The sequence below is a fragment of the Drosophila yakuba genome, chromosome 2R (assembly GCF_016746365.2).
Source record: "Drosophila yakuba strain Tai18E2 chromosome 2R, Prin_Dyak_Tai18E2_2.1, whole genome shotgun sequence".
Lineage (NCBI taxonomy): Eukaryota > Metazoa > Arthropoda > Insecta > Diptera > Drosophilidae > Drosophila > Drosophila yakuba.
In genome coordinates this window covers 8153118-8169236 of record NC_052528.2, presented here as the reverse complement: position 1 = coordinate 8169236, position 16119 = coordinate 8153118, and the positions used below count along the sequence as shown (strand labels likewise).

General features: G+C 48.1%; 6 protein-coding genes across 6 annotated transcripts; 1 reads left to right on the top strand and 5 right to left on the bottom strand.

Moving 5' to 3' along the window:
- Nucleotides 1-6: 6 nt before the first annotated feature.
- Nucleotides 7-1454, bottom strand: LOC6529665 (tRNA-dihydrouridine(20a/20b) synthase [NAD(P)+]-like). The gene is made up of 2 exons (XM_002090622.4): nucleotides 1294-1454; nucleotides 7-1231 (listed from the first exon to the last, which is right to left on the bottom strand). The coding sequence occupies exons 1-2, from the start codon at nucleotides 1379-1381 to the stop codon at nucleotides 132-134; spliced, it is 1188 nt and encodes a 395-aa protein (XP_002090658.1). The 5' UTR covers nucleotides 1382-1454; the 3' UTR covers nucleotides 7-131.
- Nucleotides 1455-1599: 145 nt separating this feature from the next.
- LOC6529664 (protein phosphatase PHLPP-like protein) lies at nucleotides 1600-6057 on the bottom strand. The gene is made up of 5 exons (XM_002090621.3): nucleotides 5321-6057; nucleotides 5053-5206; nucleotides 3557-4353; nucleotides 2874-3494; nucleotides 1600-2812 (listed from the first exon to the last, which is right to left on the bottom strand). The coding sequence occupies exons 1-5, from the start codon at nucleotides 5522-5524 to the stop codon at nucleotides 1724-1726; spliced, it is 2865 nt and encodes a 954-aa protein (XP_002090657.1). The 5' UTR covers nucleotides 5525-6057; the 3' UTR covers nucleotides 1600-1723.
- Nucleotides 6058-6354: 297 nt separating this feature from the next.
- Nucleotides 6355-11174, bottom strand: LOC26535909 (ataxin-2 homolog). Its single transcript, XM_015197449.3, has 3 exons — nucleotides 9725-11174; nucleotides 9226-9666; nucleotides 6355-8880 (listed from the first exon to the last, which is right to left on the bottom strand). Exons 1-3 carry the CDS (start codon nucleotides 10442-10444, stop codon nucleotides 7621-7623), a joined length of 2421 nt encoding a protein of 806 aa, XP_015052935.1. The 5' UTR covers nucleotides 10445-11174; the 3' UTR covers nucleotides 6355-7620.
- Nucleotides 11175-11620: 446 nt separating this feature from the next.
- LOC6529663 (probable 26S proteasome non-ATPase regulatory subunit 3) lies at nucleotides 11621-13370 on the bottom strand. Its single transcript, XM_002090620.4, has 2 exons — nucleotides 13076-13370; nucleotides 11621-13014 (listed from the first exon to the last, which is right to left on the bottom strand). Exons 1-2 carry the CDS (start codon nucleotides 13237-13239, stop codon nucleotides 11694-11696), a joined length of 1485 nt encoding a protein of 494 aa, XP_002090656.1. The 5' UTR covers nucleotides 13240-13370; the 3' UTR covers nucleotides 11621-11693.
- A 165-nt stretch (nucleotides 13371-13535) lies between these two features.
- On the top strand, nucleotides 13536-15347 carry LOC6529662 (FAD-dependent oxidoreductase domain-containing protein 1). The gene is made up of 2 exons (XM_002090619.4): nucleotides 13536-14098; nucleotides 14161-15347. Exons 1-2 carry the CDS (start codon nucleotides 13697-13699, stop codon nucleotides 15304-15306), a joined length of 1548 nt encoding a protein of 515 aa, XP_002090655.1. The 5' UTR covers nucleotides 13536-13696; the 3' UTR covers nucleotides 15307-15347.
- On the bottom strand, nucleotides 15309-16118 carry LOC6529661 (calcium load-activated calcium channel). The gene is made up of 3 exons (XM_002090618.4): nucleotides 15961-16118; nucleotides 15832-15909; nucleotides 15309-15774 (listed from the first exon to the last, which is right to left on the bottom strand). Exons 1-3 carry the CDS (start codon nucleotides 16019-16021, stop codon nucleotides 15362-15364), a joined length of 552 nt encoding a protein of 183 aa, XP_002090654.1. The 5' UTR covers nucleotides 16022-16118; the 3' UTR covers nucleotides 15309-15361.
- Nucleotide 16119: the final 1 nt, after the last annotated feature.

The window sequence follows — 16119 nt, the reverse complement described above, 5'->3', positions numbered from 1 at the left end:
ACTTTGTTTTCGATTGTTTTTCAATATAATTACATTGTATAAAAATGTAAGTATATAAAATATCAACCTATTTTAATTTGTTCTGTACAACCTTCAATCCCACCCAACAAGGAATATATTTATAAAACAATTTACTCCTCGCCGAAGAGTCCTCCCAGTTCCAAATCTTCCCCACCAGTTCCAGTCAACTGGTGTGCTCTGAATTCCGTAAAAAACTTTCCGTCGCTATTTGAACTCCAGGCCTGCTCATCCGACTCGGCGGCAATGTGCCGGGCGTGTTTGGGTGGTGTAAAATGGTTGTACGTGCAATCCGTGTAGTCAGCCGAGGTTGAGTCATCCTCACTATATTCCAGATTGTAGTGTTCCTTCAGAAAGTCCACGACCTGTTCTTTGGAACCCAAGCTGTTAAATTGCACTCGTAGATCTCGCTTTATTTGAGCGCTCCACATGAAGGTGAGGTGGTGATGAAAGCATTGAAACAGCAGATTATTCCCCGCAGCAGATGCTATATCTAGCCATTGTTGTACACAGGACAATGGCGTGGTTTTGGCATCTGGATAGATGCTATTGAAGAGAGCCGGATTGGCAAGCAGGCCTCGGGCAGCCATTACACCAGCTGCTCCTGTCTGATCATGCATATCGCAGGCATCTCTATAGCTCTCCACATTGCCGTTGACTATCAGAGGGATTTGCAGGGACTTGCGCACCTCGGCCATGGCTGGGATGTCTAGCGTGTCCTTAGAGTGTTTTTGGGCTGGCGTCCGTCCGTGAAGTGTTAGGAAGGTGACACCCGCTTGTTCCAACTGGCGGGCTAAATCGATAGTGCGCTCCAAAGACTGCTCTCCTCCCAGCAGACGCATCTTCACCGAGACACTGAAATCAGCGGGCAGTGCGCGCCTCACCTCCTGGACCACTTGACGCACTAGCTCCGGCTGGCGCAACATTCCGCAACCGTAGCCCTTAGCCATTGCCCAGCTTTGTGGACAGCCACAGTTTAAATCGATGCCATCAACATACGGATAGATGAGCTGGGCGGAGGTGACAAATTCCGTAGGATCCTTGGCCGCAAACTGAGCAATCAGCGGCTGGTCATCCGCACCCGTGGAGAACTCGTTCTGGCGGGCCTTTTCGCTGTTGTTAATGGAGTCTGAGATCATCATGGGCGTAAACGCGAGTTGCACACCATTTAATCGGACTAGACGCCGAAATTCCAGCTTACTGTACCGGACCACTGGAATATAAATTTGCAGATTTAGTAAATTAACCAGTAGTTAATCATACTATATTCATTACTTGGAGCGCTGACCCGAACGAAATCCGATCGTGCTTCCGCGAACAGCTCAGCGATGTTGTGATGCGGTCTCTGTTGCGGCCGGTGCATTATTATAAAATATTTGATGGTAAGTAAACATAAACAATTGACAAACGTGCTAGTGCCTATTGGTGGTTACCACGTGAGGGAAATCGATAGATCGGCAAACAGTTTATACCGATAACTTTTACCGCTAATAACGGTTTTCGGTAATACGATTTGTAATAGGGGGATTGTAGTAACGAATATATTTCTTTATTATTTCACAGTTTGGAAAAACATAGACATAAAGACTGACAAAGACTTTTAATAGCTTAAAAACTCTTAAGACGACCTAATAATGCAATTTCTAACGCTTTTTTTCTTACATATCAACTTATGGTAAATACCCCGGTAAAAATCAACATTAGGCTAAAGTTCCGTCGTGGCCACGCCCCAGTACTTTCGCATTCTATTCTCGTGCTCGTTGAAGTCATCATCGTCGTGCTCCTCCTCATCCAGGATGTTCCTCTCCCGCTCCTGGGTAACGGCAAAGTCGTACTCGAAATTGTAGGGCATCAGGCGCTGAAGGGACCCAAAGTAGGCTGAATTTGGTCCTCCGGACCGCTTTACGGTACCTCCGTGAAACTTGGGCCGAGGCTTGGCATCAAACAGGTTATATCCGTAGCTTTGGGCCTGCTGAAAGGAGAGGGCACTACCAAAGTGTCCAGGAGGCGATTGCTTCGCCTGATGATATGAACCCAGGGCCGCAGAAGGCGCTATGGGTTGGGGTAATTGGGGAGTGCTGGTCGAGATGAACTTGTTGGTGACACTGCGCATCAGATTCGAGGTAAAGTCGTTCCGTTCTGGAAGAACCGCAGCTGCCATGATGGCATTGGGAACGGTACGCTGTTTCGTGAAAGACTTGGAGATGGTGTTTAGCTCCTTATCGAACAGCAGCTGGGTGTTCTGTTCCAGCATGTACTCCCAGCACTTGAACTGCTCCTCTGAAAGCACTGATTCTGAAACTGACTCTGTTTCATCCAGCATCTCCAGCTGTTGCTCCTCCTGCAAAACGCGGGCATGGGCTAGGACAAACTCATCGTCCTTATCCTTGGCCAGCAGGTCTCGATCACTCTGTCCACTTGGCGAGGATCGTCCCGCCAGTGGTTCCTGTTCGATAGCTCGGTGGCGACAGGCGTTGCTCCGGTCGCAGCACGTACGTTTACAAACCGATCCACTGGACAATGGCAAGGAAACCAACTGGGGCTTCTTGCGCACACTTTGTTTCAGCTCCCGTATCAGGTGATCCACATCCGTACCGAGATGGCGAAAGCGAACCACTATTACACTGAGATTCTCTGCCGCAGCAAAGCTTTGAGCAATGTCCACCAGTCGTTTGGCCGCAAGCAGGGAATTCTCCTCCTTTCGGATCTCTCGGGCAGCACGATCAATATCCATCACCGACCAGAGCTGATCATTGCCCACCACCAAGTACTCGTCGTCGTTGCTGAGAATGAGCTGAAACAAGGAATCGCTTTCAATTTGATTGGACTAAACATTTGATTTGGTAGAAACATACCTCTAACACATGTGGATCTGGCATGGAATGGATCTGATCCTTTTGAATGACTTCCGCTTTGGTAAGCCGCAACTGGGAGGTGCGTCTTATCAGATAGGCGTCCAGGCCTCCTGTGCTTGCCATGCGTAGGACGTATCGCTTACTCTTTAGTGGTCTTACTTTTGACGGAGCCCGTGTCCTGGTCAGATGGAATAATGCGGCACTCCGCACACTGCCACATTGCTGCTGCGCCGCCAGCAGGGTAAACTTTATGTAATCCCTGACCGCCGAATCCTTCACCATCTGCTCCTGCTTCATCAGATCGGGCACTAAATTGGCCATCTCCTGGGCGGCCCGCCCGCTTCCTTCCATTGCTTCGAACATCCCGTACAGAGCTTCGTCAGATCCGCCGTAGTTTGCAGCCCTCAGTTGATAAACTGAGAGCTTCCGGCAGTCACCGGAGCCCGGAGTTTCTGCAAAGCCCATGGTCCAGGGCCCAGTCGACTTATTCTGATTCCGTTGGGCACTCGCCTGTCGGAGCTTGGTTGTGGGCAAAGCAGCTCTATTGTTTCCAGAGACGTCAATTAGGCTCCAATGACGCTGGCTTTGAGTCTGACAAACCTTAAACTGTTGCTCGTCCACCTGAAGGATAATGGCTTTCATTGGTCATTGGTCAGTGTATAGGTTCTTTGAGCTTATCTAACCTGCAGCTGTAAGTTCCCTGATAGATCCAGGTACTTTAGATTCCTTGATGGAACCAGGGCCAGCAGATTAACGCGATCCAAGTGATTGTGCGAGAGATCAAGGACCTTCAGCATGGCTAACTTCGCCAGTTGTGGGGTGCAAAGGAGTAGGTTGTTGCAGCAGCGAAGCACCCTGAGCTGACCGAGAGTAGCCACCTCCTCCGGCAGTTGTTGCAACATATTACCAGACAAAACGAGGATCTCAAGTTCCGGCCAGTTGCGAACGCAGGCGGCGGGCAGGACCCCGATGCGGTTGTAGGCCAGATGAAGAACTCTCAACTTGGCGGCATTGTGCAACGGCTCAAAGATGCTATCATTCAGGTGATTCCCCGCGAGCGATAGATTCACCAGCGCAGCATGGTTATTCTGCTCGTAGCGTGGCAAGGTGGACAACTTGTTGCAGGAGACATTCAGCGTTTCCAGACGAGCATGTGTTACTGCAAAAAAGTTGTCTGGCAGATTTGCTAACTCATTACTCTGCAACAGCAGAGTCCGGATGCTGGAGAATCCCTCCGGAATTTGGTCCAGCTCCTTCAGATCGTTGTATGCCAGATCTAAGGACACCAGATCAGTTATCCTGTAGTTGCGTAACAGTCCTGCCACAGTGCTAAGGCGGTTGTGTGAAGCATCCAAGGAGGTCAAGGAGGCACACGCCCCGACCCAGTTGGGCAGCTCACTGAAGTTATTGTGAGAGATGTCGATGCGCTGCAGTTTCAGCGGAACTGGATGGGTATTCGTTGTGGATATGCTGTGCAGGTCTGGAATTCATTATTTCAGAATCCGATTAATATTAAAAACAAGAGAGAACGCTAGTCGAGTTTCTAGACACTGAGACACCCGTATGTCAGCAGTGGGATTGCGAGTAAGAAATTTCAAAATTAATTGGTCAAATGATAGAAATTAGAAAGGGTTTTGAGCGGTTTGTTGGTGTTCCAAAGGCGGTGCAAGACTTTGATAAATTGATAATATATTTCAATACCATTTACTCGTAGGTTAAAGTGGTATACTAGATTCGTTGAAGAGTATGTAACAGACAGAAGTATTTTCGACCATATAAAGTATATATATTCTTGATCAGGATCGAGTCGATCTGGCCATGTCCGTCTGTCCGTGTGTTTGTCCGTCCGTATGAACGTCGAGATCGAAAAGATTTGGCCATGCCCACTTCAACGCCCACAAACCGTCCAAAACTGCCCACAAAGTTCGAAAAAGGTAGGAGGGGATAAGTATATATCAGATCAGAATATGTCCTATTATCCGTTCGTCTGTCCGTCCGTATAAACGCTATGGTCTTGGAAATCTATGCAAGCTAAAAAGTTAAGATGAAGCAACTGATTGTAGAGACGTAGACGTATTCTCAGCTTTAACTAAAGGTTTTATGTCCTATGCTTTAGTAGCAACTGATGTAATCAAAATTGAATGCGGAATTTGGAATGTATTCTAAGACGAAGGCTTACAATTATGGTCGGCTACAAGTGTCTGCAAATTGGTGGCATTGATGATCAGTTCCATCAGCTTGTTCCGGCTGCACTTCAGCGACTCCAGTTGAGCGAGCGAACTGAGGTCCAAGACCTCCATTTCGTTTTCGCATACTTCCAGCTGGGTCAAGTACTGTGGACGAATAGAGAAAACAGCGATTGGGGAAGATGTACAGGCATACCAGCCGGATATGAAATACCGGAAGCCGGATGTCGGATACCGACAGACGGAGTGGAGTCGACTCACGTTGTAGTTGCCAATCAAGATGCTGCCCCCAAGTTGGCTGCCCTTCAGGCTGAGCTTTTGGGGGGATGTCTGGCCAAAAGTGGCGGCCTGCTGCTCCTCCGCCCCCGTCACCTCGGCGGGCAGTGGATGCGGTCCACTGTGGCTGGCACTAACTTTCAGCTTCGATTTATATGGATCCGCTGGCTTCCTCGTGGCTTTAAGCATTGTTTTCGGGCCTCTCGGGGGTTTCTTTTATTTTACTTCGAGCTCTTGGCAAGACTCCAACTTCGCTATGCATCAACGAGCACCCATCGAGTGGCGATCGTCGCGGATTTCATTTGCTTTCGTGGGGTAATCCACTGCACTCTATGTGTAAAACCTTCTAACTTCACTGGGTTACTTATTCACATCACTTATTGTTTGCAATTATTAGTTCTTTTGTTGGGGACTTCCCAATATGTGGCAATAAGCAACTGTCTGAATTTGGTAATACTCCTACATATTACTTAGTGTAGGATCCGCACCCGATAAATGCGACCGCTCAACTGAAGAGGAACACGATAACTACGGCTATGATGGCTCTGGGCCGTTACAGAAAGACAGACACGCTTGAGAGACCCTCGGTCTTTCGGTTTCTGGTCGTATTGCCCAAATCCGAGTTGCGCTCAAGACGTGGAGGTACTACAGTGCTAGAGTTTCAATGAACATAAAGTAATACCTGTAGTACCCAAGGGAATTAAGAAAATTCAAAATGAAAATGTTTCATTAAAATTAAAGTATTTGATAAATGGACATACATAAATAGAAATTCGTTTTAAACATTTTTTTTAATGTGTAAAATAGACCATTCTTATTATATAGCACCCACTGTACAGCAGTCTTATAAAGCATAAAGAAGACGAACACTTCGGCATTCAAAAAGGGGTGAGTTTCAGAAATCCGTCCAAAGAGCACCAGCAAATCTCTTAAATGGACACCTGTTGGAAATGGATAATGTAGAAGATCGCCTGAAAATACAAAAAGGAGAAGAGCAGACGAAGAAAAAAACAGTTGACTTGTAGCTTTGTGGTTGTTACTCGAATTTTAGAAACAATTTGTTTTTATTATTTCAATGAAATATAATAATTGTTTGACATGCCTACGCATTAGCAGCAAACCCAGAAAAGTGTGTATTTCATGTAAATCATTTGCTTCTATTTTCATTATCATGCAGTTCGTCTGCTGACTTTACAAAATTTTAACAACGTCTATACATAAGAAACTAAGGGCAGGCAATTGTATTTTGTGGTCAACCGTGGGCGGGTTTGGCGTGACCTTAACGGTTATTTCTCTAACTTGGCCAGTTCATACATATACAGTTGCCCATCGGGGTTCAAGTTGTGAGTACATAAAATAATCATTAGACAGAGTGCTTAGCAATAACGTACGCCCTATCCACATAAGAGTGTATCATATACGATTGTTTGCATTAAAATAAGATATATATATATATATATATATATATATATATATATATATATATATGTTTATGTGTATATAAGTATGTTGGTATTTATGTAAAGTACAAAAAAACATTGCTAAAAATACATGTTTAAACAAAAGAGCAGCAAATAAATAGATGGCGGAGTAAAAAAAATAGAATAAAGGGTGTTAATAAATCAGAGGGCTCGGTTGGAATCAGAAGTCGGTTAACTATGCACATTGTGCTGCTACGCTCGTTTGTTTATACACATAATCAATTGTAATATATTTGCTAGGTATTCCGTATGCTACGTGTGTTCTGTTTTCCTAGGCAACGCCATCCCCTCGTTTCCTTACGTTACGGTATGGTCGCATTACGCCCGCCGTCGTGGTCGCGTAATGGCTACGTAATGGTTTTTTAGCTTAATTCGATCGTGGCATTTGTAACATCTGCCCGTTGAGTGAGTGTACGGGACGCGGAACGCAGATTAGGATTATTACTTATTGCTGTTGTACATTCAACTTAATGTTAGAAATATTAAGAGTGGCATATGACTAAAATTCGTTATCGACTATGGTGTGGGAGGGGGCGTGGCAGGGCAGGGCGCACCTAAATCATTCTTATTTGCGGATAAGGGTTGTCAAGACTTAGCCGCAGCCGCCTGCCGATCCTCGAATTGAATTAACGCGAATTGAGAGGCTTACCGAACTAAGAGACGTGGCAAAGGCGAGAAATTTGATTTCCGCACTACACAATCATAATAAATGGTAATTCGTATAAGTAGGTAAGGATTATGCATAATCATTAATATAGCAGTAATAATATTTCCATATATGTGTTAATATACGGTCCCTCCGTATTATTTCCCCGTACTGGTCACCGTCCCCGCAGTCGTCGTCGAGTTGATCTGCATACCGCCCACATCCTTGTGGTGATCGCCCGTGGAACTTGCGTCCATGCTCGTCTCGGAGTAGTCCAGCTTGTAGCTGGCGCTTCGCGTCACATCCTCCATCGAGGCCTCCTGGCATTCCCGCCCGCTGTGCGTCTGCGCTCCACAGTTGTAGCAGGAGATAACTTTCGGCGCACTTCCGCCACCACCCGCTCCTGTTATGGGGCAGACGGTGAGAGCGCTGTACGGCGTCGTGCTGGGGACTTGCTGCTGCTGCGGCGTGGGCACCGTCTGCACGGTCACCGCGTTCGTACTGACCACGGCCGCGGTGTTTTGCAGCTGGGGAGGTGTTACCGCGGTAGGAGTGCCTCCCGCTGTCATTGGCAGGAAGGCCAGGCTGGTGTGAAAAGTCGGGTAGATAAGCTCACCGTTGTGTGGCGGGCCCATCGGATAACGGAAGCCACCACGCACCGTCTGCGGAGGCGGCGCACTATGCGCTTGGAATATCGTCTGCTGTGGCGGCGGGGGTCCTCGCTGGTGATATGGATAGCTTGTATTGTAGGCTGTGGGCGGCGGTGGTTGCGGCTGCAGGAGCACAGTTGTCGTCGGTGTGCTCACCGGAGACTGGCTTATGAGAAGCGTCTGGGGCTGTTGCTGTTGCAGGCTGGCGCTGCTTATGGTTTGCGCATCGCTGACGATGCTCGGCGTGCCCGTTGTGTAAACTTGCTGATAGGTCTTATCCATCCCATTGCGTCCATTTAGCCGCTGCTGCAGATTCATTTGCTGCTGCTGCTTGTAGCTGAGGTGGTGTTGCTTCGGCTGATAGTTTCCCAGACCGGTGGGCAGTACTGTCGTGATCATGCCCATACCAGCATCCACCGAATTGTGTAGTGGCAGTGAGAGCTGCGTGGGCGTTGGCGTCTCAGAGGGCGACAGGTCACCACAAGATCCATTTGAGCTGCCTGATTCACTACCCGTGGTAGCTGCACTTTTGGTGGAGTTCATGGAGTTCATCATCGATCCACTGCCATCGTCGTTCATATTCATACTCTGCATCATAACATTCATATTGTAGTTGGGGTTCTGAAAGTGCTGCTGCTGTTGCTGGTGCTGTGGTATGAAGGTGTTCGGTTTGACTCGATGATGATGACCTGGACGCAGAAAACCGTTGCGGATGACACTGTGCAGACTGGTTCCGCTGGAATTACTGCTTCCGCCTTCGTTGATACTCTGCAAAGATGAGTCATTGTTAAGTATTGTCGTATATTGGAATATGAATTGTCAGAATAAAAAAAAAGTTAAATGATATCCTTTTAACAATAAAAAATCGATATTCAGTTTGATATTGCTGTAATTAAACTACGCCGAACTTTGCTATTGGATGGATATTACTGGACAAACCAAAAAATATATCTTTTTTAACGGCATTTGGGTTCTGGATGATACATTTCTGTATATTTTGTTTAGTTTGTTAATATTGCAAATACAACCTGTGGTCATATCAGTTAATTTGCTTTAGATTTCAATCTTGAATTTGCTTCATATAAATAAATATATGAGTTCATTGATATTTACATCGTGCTGGTGCTCGCCGCCAATTGAGGTTGGCGGCGGGGTAGTCTCCGCCGAAGGACGCCGCGCATTCTTCTGACCCGCTAGTCGCTGGGACATGCTCCGCATCTGCTGCTGATGGGGTTGCTGCTGCGCCTGCAGTGGAACGTTGATGAGGGAGCGGTCTCGCTGAGGACTCGTGGTGCGGCTACTCGACGGTGAGGATTGCTGACTCAGCATCGGCGAGCTTGCAGGTGGCACTTGATGGTCCAGACTCTGCGGCTGCTGTTGCTGCAGAGCGGGCTGTTGGTGGGGCGGTTGTGGCACGTAGTGGCGCATCGTCCATCCCGTGTTCTGGTGACTGATGATGGCACTAGTGTCCGCTGGAATGGTGATGTTAGGCTGCATCAGGTGCTGCATGCCGTCGACACTGATCTGGTGCGTTCCATCAGAGCTAGGCATAAGCTATGGATGAACTGACTAAGTTATTCTTCTTTTGGGAAGATTGTATTTAGAGACATACCTTTTGAAAGTGCTGGGGAAAGATCATGGGGATGTTACCCTGCGGCGTCTGTAGTACCTGCACCATTTGAGGATGTTGCGGGTGCGGTGGCGCCTGCTGCGGCCCTGTCATTTGGTGGATCACGTGTGGTGGCTGCTGCTGAATGATCAGCTCATGTGGGGACGGCGGGTGAGGATGCTGGAGCACGGGCGTCTGCGTCTGCGCCTGCATTTGTGGCGCGAATCGCTCTGCCACCAACTTGTTCTCCTTGATCTTGGCCAGAATGCCGAAAATCTTTTTCTGCTCCTCCATGGAGAACACCGGGTGAATTGCTGCCATCGTGTAGACCAGCAGCAGCTCCAACAGCGTGTCCTGATCATTAATACAACCGAAATCACACTCTCCCCAGCATTCCAGCGTTCGGTAAATCTCACTGACGCAGTTCCGGTTGCAGGCACGGATCAGGGCCAGATATAGGGCCATCTTGCGCCGGATTTTCCGATCGGTGGGATCACCCTTCTGACAGTTGACCATGTCGGCGGCCAGCTCGTGCGGGTTATTTGCCCGCAGCTCCATGCCTCGCAGCGTCTCCGAGTCGCACCGGCCCTGCTCCTCGAGAAGCGTGCCTAAAAATCGCAGCTCAAATGGCAGGCAGGCGGTGAGCAAGGCGTACATCGTTTCGATCCGATTGTAGCTCTCGAGTTTCTCAAACCACTGCAGCACGTCCTGTTTGCAAATCATCTCCACGTTTGTCCCAGTCCTTTTCACCTACCGATCCCGAATCCCTGCAAGCGGCTGCACTGCATCAATGGCCACCCACTAGTGTGCCCGTTCGCCAGTTGGCCCGTCTCAGAATGTATGTGAGTGTGTGTATGCGTGCGTCGGTGTGAGTGCTCTAGTTACGTGTGGTGGGTGCAAAAGGCGTCCAGAATCTCGTTAGGTGGCAGCAGCTGCTGCTGCATCACAGCCGGAATCTTCGAAGGCTGGCTGGGATCCGCTCCTGGACACCGGCCCAGCTTCCCGGGGCACTGTTAATTGGCTTTTCGCTGGCTTCTTCGTCAATAATCCGCTCACAAAGGCCGAGCTGATCTGCTGCTGCTGCTTTTCCTGCTGCTCTGCTGCCCACAACTACAACTAGTCGCGTATATTTTGCGCGTTAGCGGGGTAGGGGGTGCGCGGGCGGCGGGTGGCGGGGGGCTGCACCACATTGGCCAGGCACTCGCTGCTTCGCAAAACGCTCGCTGTTCGGCCGCTGTTATTCGGAGAAGACTACTCGCCGCTACCACAAAAAACCAAGCAATTTCTCGAAATTCCTGGCTAGGCGCGGGTTTGCACTTTCCGGCGACAATATATGGTGTGTCAGATCGCGGATTTGGTCATTTAATGATCACGGCCTTTAATTGGTTTGCATTGTGTGCACCTTTTTGTCAAAATTTTTTTTCACTTCGGCTCGGTGTGACCGTGACTGCTGTTTGTGTTGTTTGCGCCAGTGTGACCGTTAACAGTGCCGTCCAAAATGTTCGAAAGCCGTGTTTAAATTAATTAATTCATATGTGTGCATCTATTAAGCAGAAAAAAGTCCAGCAAACGTTCTTAAGTGATCTTTATTAATATAGCTTGCACGGGAGTAAGATATCTAAGTCTATGAATCTATGTTGCCAGGCAGCGTTTAAAATAAACGCGCCAGGGCTACCAGAGTGATATTTTTTTAAAATGTTTTTCAACTTTTCAGCAAGCACAAAAACCGATGAACTCGAAACCGAAAAACTCGATGATTTGAAATACATCCTACAGACTGAAATTATTTGTTTGTTGGCCACGTTTATACAAATTATTTACGTTTATAAAACAAAATCAGATTGGATAATAAATAATAAGATAGAACCTACCAAAACCTAATTAAAAGTTCTAAAAATATAACTTATTTAATTGCGGATTATATTTCTATAAAAATGAATGCAAGCACAAATAAATTGACAGAATCAGCCGCTTAGAAACCATCCTCATCATCCTCGGCCATCTCCTTGGCCAGCTCAAGGTCCTGTTGCTCCCGCTCGCGTCTCTCCTCGGCGCTTTCCAAGTCCTTGCCGTAGGATTTTGGAGGATAGCGCATGGCCTTAACGCTCTGGTTATGCAAGTTCAGGCAGAACGAGATGCGCTCGTGAAAGGCCAACTGCGGTTCCCTGGTGCTGTAGATGTCGGTACTTTCCTTGCTGCGCATGAAGTTCTGGGCAGGGTCCAGCGTAGCCTCAATCACGCCATCCCGTATAGCCTTCGATACAATAAATTCGGCATCCTCGGCGGAGTCCAGCATTAAGCGCTTGGCAATGTCTTGCGGCGAGATGCGTGAGTACGATAATCCAATAGAGCGGATAGCCGTCTTGATCACATTGTGGCGCAGCCGGATAATCAGGGTGAATGTGTGGTCCAGTTGGAACTTGGGTCCGTACTGCGATACCACATCGCCGAAGCGCTTTAAGTTGCCCAGACGCACGGCCTGCGTGAGCTGGAAGTAAGCACCCAGAGATTGGCGCAGACCGGCTTGTCGAAACACCACACGTTCCGGAATGTTGCCCAGAAGCAGCTCCACAACGATAATTAGCTTTTGGACAGTCTGGCGGAAGCCGATGGCAGCGTGCTGCGGGGACTTACGCAGGGCCTGGACCAGATGCTTGTGCGCATCGCTGTATTCCAGCTTAGCGGCCTTGATGCGACCGAGATAGTACAGGAAACGCGCCCATTCATTGTTGCTGGCCGATTCCGGATAGACAGACTTCTTTACCAGCTTGTCGGCTTGGTCGTACAAAGCATAGTGCAAGTAGTTGCGGAGCAGACAGTTGATCAGCACTGCCTGGCCTTCAAAATCGTTACGCAGCGTAGCAGTTCGCAAACGTGCGTGCAGGAAGGCGCGAATCCCTTCCAGAGAGTTCTTTAGCTCCGCCACTCTTGAAAAATAGAAGTAGGACTTGGCACCAATCAGGTCAAGGGTGCGTCGGTTTTGGATGGAGATTTTGGCCATTAGTGCGTCCGCGCTAATTCCAGCCCGCTTTAAATCACTGGCGTCGATGAGCTTGACCAGCAGGAGCAGGTAGAAATAAGCATCCACCTCGGCGATTGGTGCCTTGGTGGCCACTTGTTTTTTGGGAACATCTGGCAGTTCAGTGGCGTCTTTCTCCACAGCGGGCATTAAAGCCACGGCCGCCTCTCGCTCTGCACCAGCGGGATAAATACTCTGGGCCAGATTCCGGAAGACGACGCCATTCAGCTTTCGACGAGTGTTAGGCAAATTGCGAAGGACGCGCAGGATGAAGCTGTCGGCGGAAAGGAGACAAAATGAAGACTGAACAAGATAATAAAGCTTGCACTACTCACCGCGACTCCTTTGAGGCCACCCCCTTTTCAATCTGACGAAACTGCTCACGGATTTCCTGCACAGCGGCCACATCTTGGTTCTTCTTCTCGTCAGCCAGCGTCTCCGCCGTTGGATCCACCTCCATCTCGACGTCGTGAGCACCGATGTCCGTTGCGTTGGTCATGTTGTAATGGAACTCTCAATTTACTGGGGTCACAAATATAGCCGACTTTTCTTTTGTTTTTCTAAATCCCAATCAAAAATGCCTAGTAATGTCGCTTCTTCCTCTTATTCGATTTTGGCTACACACAGTGCTGGAAAATGTAGTTGGTTAACAGTGCGGTTAAACCTTTACATTGTGTTAAATAATTTATCGATGTGTTCTACGATACACTGAGCGAATTTTTAGTCTCATAAGTAGAAGATATTTCTAATCTTATAGAGTAACGATATTGATTGTGTACCAAATTACGCACACGCTGAAAGTGTATTTTTATTTAAACTTCAATAAAACAATTACCGCAAATCCGAAAGGCTTTTTCGATATCGATGTTCCGATAACATCGCACGTTATCACTATTACAAAATAACACCTTTACCATGATATACGGAATATGAATTAAAATATTATTTAAACTAAAATGTTGCGGTACAGACAAGTAGTGCGTCTTCTTCAGCACCGTAACTACTCGACCGGAGCAGCGAGCAATGGATGTGGATCCTCTGGGGGCGACAAATCCGACGATGATCTGCATCCAATACGACGAACACTCCGTTTGCTTGGCAACGATATGCGCAAAGTTAAGGAGTTCTTTGTGCCCAAGGAAACGGAGACCGACAAGGATCCCATTCCGACACAAAGCAAGTTCCATTTTAGCGGGGAGCGAGGCAAGAGCAAGGAACCTACTGTACCTGATGACTTCCAGACTCATTGCGATGTGCTCATCATTGGTGGCGGGGCAGTGGGCAGCTCCATCGCCTACTGGCTGAAGGAGAAGGCCCGTGACGGTCTTAACGTTGTGGTGGTCGAGAAGGATGACACGGTAGTGCAATGATGTGTACCAGTCTATACCAAATATTTAACTGGTCTTTCATATATTTCCAGTATGCCCAGTCCGCCACTCGTGTTTCTGTGGGCGGTCTTTGTCAGCAATTCTCCCTGCCCGAAAACATCCAAATGTCACTCTTTGCCGCCGACTTTTTGCGATGCGCCAAGAAACACTTTGGTCAGGAAGTACCCCTCCAGTTCACGCCCCATGGTCATCTGATGCTCGCCGGCGAGGAGCACGCAGAAAGCCTGATGCGTTCCTCTCAGCTTCAAAACGAACTGGGTGCCCGAAATGAACTTCTCACTGCAGATCGATTGGCGGTTCGATTTCCCTGGCTAAACACCACGGACATCGCTTTAGGTTGCCATGGCCTGGAAAAAGAGGGCTGGTTTAATCCATTGGCCCTTCTTAGCAATTTTCGACGGTCAGCCAGCGGCTACGGCGCCCATTTTGTCAGTGGCCAGGTTGTCGACTTTGAGTACAAATCCCAAACGGACATTTCTGTGGTCGGAGATGCTGGTTCCCAAGAGGGTTTCTACACGGGTTTGGACAAAGCGGTCATCCAACTGCCTGATGGCACGCGGCGCACCTGCAAGTTCGCCCTGTGTGTAATAAGCGCCGGTGCTAGTTCCGAACAAGTTGCGCGACTAGCAAAGATAGGCGTAGGTACAGGAATACTTCAGGTTCCGCTGCCCATCACCGCACGCAAGCGGTACATGTACGCCATCAACTCGCAGGCTCAAAGTGCACCCGGTATGACCATGCCCATGACAATAGATCCGTCGGGCATCTTTATCCGCAGAGATGGCCTGGGCGGCAACTATATTTGCGTGCATGACTCGATAGAAGAGAATCATAACGAGACGATTAATCCGCTATATTTCAACCGGCACATCAAACCACATTTGTCAAAAAGAATTCCCGTTCTTGAAGAAGCTCAAGTGTTGGATAGCTGGGCGGGCATCTACGATCAGAATGTATACGACGAGAACGGCATTTTAGGAGCCCACCCGTACTACCACAATCTGTACCTAGCCACCGGCTTTAGCGGACACGGAGCACAACAGTCTCTGGCCGTGGGCCGAGCCATATCCGAGCTGATCATGGATGGGCAGTTCAGAACCATCGACCTCTCCCGTCTAAGCTTCGACCGGCTGATTATTGAGCAGCCCATGTACGAGTTAAATAATGTCTTAAGCTAGAATTGTTGATTGTGCATTAAAACTAAATGCAGCTAATTTAATTAATGAATTCAAACTATTTAAACTGGCCTGGAGCAGGACCAAACAGACCTACGCCCTGCTTGCTGGCGGCGCGCGATGGGGCAAAGCCCAGAAGCTTTTGGATGTTCTGACGGATGGACATGGTGCACAGGATGTAAAGGAATATAAACGAGCAGTCCGTGTAGTCATCACCGGACAAATTTCGGTGACTTAGCCCCTGGATCCAGGAGATGGGTGTAAATGGCAGCTGGGCAACCACACGGCCGTCGAAGATGCTGTTGAACATACTCAACAGGGCGGTGAAGGCAAATCCCGTAGCGAACATGGTCTTCATCTTGACCAGCGAGAGATCGCGGTTGTTGTTTTTAAGTTTTTCCTCGTCGCGCTCGATTTTCTTTTTCACCGCTTTGTCCAGGGAATCACCATGGATCTCCTTGCGGCGCTCCACTGCAATAAAATGCGGATTAGCTCATGACCATTTTTAGCACCCTTTGACCGACTTACGCTTTTTGCTCTGTTTTTCCACCTCTGTCTTTAGCTTTTGGTACTTCTCCGTCCGGTAAACCATCACCCAAGTAAGACCTAGGCAAAAGAATTTGTAGGGTTAATCAAATTAACTGGCCTTTCACTTACCCTCGCCCAGGAAAGCGGTGCAAACCGATATGAAAACAATTAATATTGTGTCGGACCACATTTTTTCACTAAATTAATGCTGATAAATTAAAACTACTCGATAACACTAGTGATATAAATCAGTAAGAAGTTCGATAGCTCATTAACATGGACTATCGA

What these genes read in the sequence shown, in the direction of transcription:
- LOC6529665 (XM_002090622.4), bottom strand. Translation starts at nt 1,381, where the DNA reads ATGCACCGGCCGCAACAGAGACCGCATCACAACATCGCTGAGCTGTTC. An exon ending in CGTTCGGGTCAGCGCTCCAA is followed by an intron (nt 1,232 to 1,293) that starts GTAATGAATATA and finishes TTTATATTCCAG; the next exon opens with TGGTCCGGTACAGTAAGCTG.
- LOC6529664 (XM_002090621.3), bottom strand. Translation starts at nt 5,524, where the DNA reads ATGCTTAAAGCCACGAGGAAGCCAGCGGATCCATATAAATCGAAGCTG. An exon ending in CAGGGAACTTACAGCTGCAG is followed by an intron (nt 3,495 to 3,556) that starts GTTAGATAAGCT and finishes ATTATCCTTCAG; the next exon opens with GTGGACGAGCAACAGTTTAA. An exon ending in CAGATCCACATGTGTTAGAG is followed by an intron (nt 2,813 to 2,873) that starts GTATGTTTCTAC and finishes TCCTTGTTTCAG; the next exon opens with CTCATTCTCAGCAACGACGA.
- LOC26535909 (XM_015197449.3), bottom strand. Translation starts at nt 10,444, where the DNA reads ATGATTTGCAAACAGGACGTGCTGCAGTGGTTTGAGAAACTCGAGAGC. An exon ending in TTCCCCAGCACTTTCAAAAG is followed by an intron (nt 9,667 to 9,724) that starts GTATGTCTCTAA and finishes GTTCATCCATAG; the next exon opens with CTTATGCCTAGCTCTGATGG. An exon ending in GCGGCGAGCACCAGCACGAT is followed by an intron (nt 8,881 to 9,225) that starts GTAAATATCAAT and finishes TCATCTTTGCAG; the next exon opens with AGTATCAACGAAGGCGGAAG.
- LOC6529663 (XM_002090620.4), bottom strand. Translation starts at nt 13,239, where the DNA reads ATGACCAACGCAACGGACATCGGTGCTCACGACGTCGAGATGGAGGTG. An exon ending in GTGGCCTCAAAGGAGTCGCG is followed by an intron (nt 13,015 to 13,075) that starts GTGAGTAGTGCA and finishes TTCCGCCGACAG; the next exon opens with CTTCATCCTGCGCGTCCTTC.
- LOC6529662 (XM_002090619.4), top strand. Translation starts at nt 13,697, where the DNA reads ATGTTGCGGTACAGACAAGTAGTGCGTCTTCTTCAGCACCGTAACTAC. An exon ending in TGGTCGAGAAGGATGACACG is followed by an intron (nt 14,099 to 14,160) that starts GTAGTGCAATGA and finishes ATATATTTCCAG; the next exon opens with TATGCCCAGTCCGCCACTCG.
- LOC6529661 (XM_002090618.4), bottom strand. Translation starts at nt 16,021, where the DNA reads ATGTGGTCCGACACAATATTAATTGTTTTCATATCGGTTTGCACCGCT. An exon ending in CACCGCTTTCCTGGGCGAGG is followed by an intron (nt 15,910 to 15,960) that starts GTAAGTGAAAGG and finishes TCTTTTGCCTAG; the next exon opens with GTCTTACTTGGGTGATGGTT. An exon ending in GGAAAAACAGAGCAAAAAGC is followed by an intron (nt 15,775 to 15,831) that starts GTAAGTCGGTCA and finishes ATTTTATTGCAG; the next exon opens with TGGAGCGCCGCAAGGAGATC.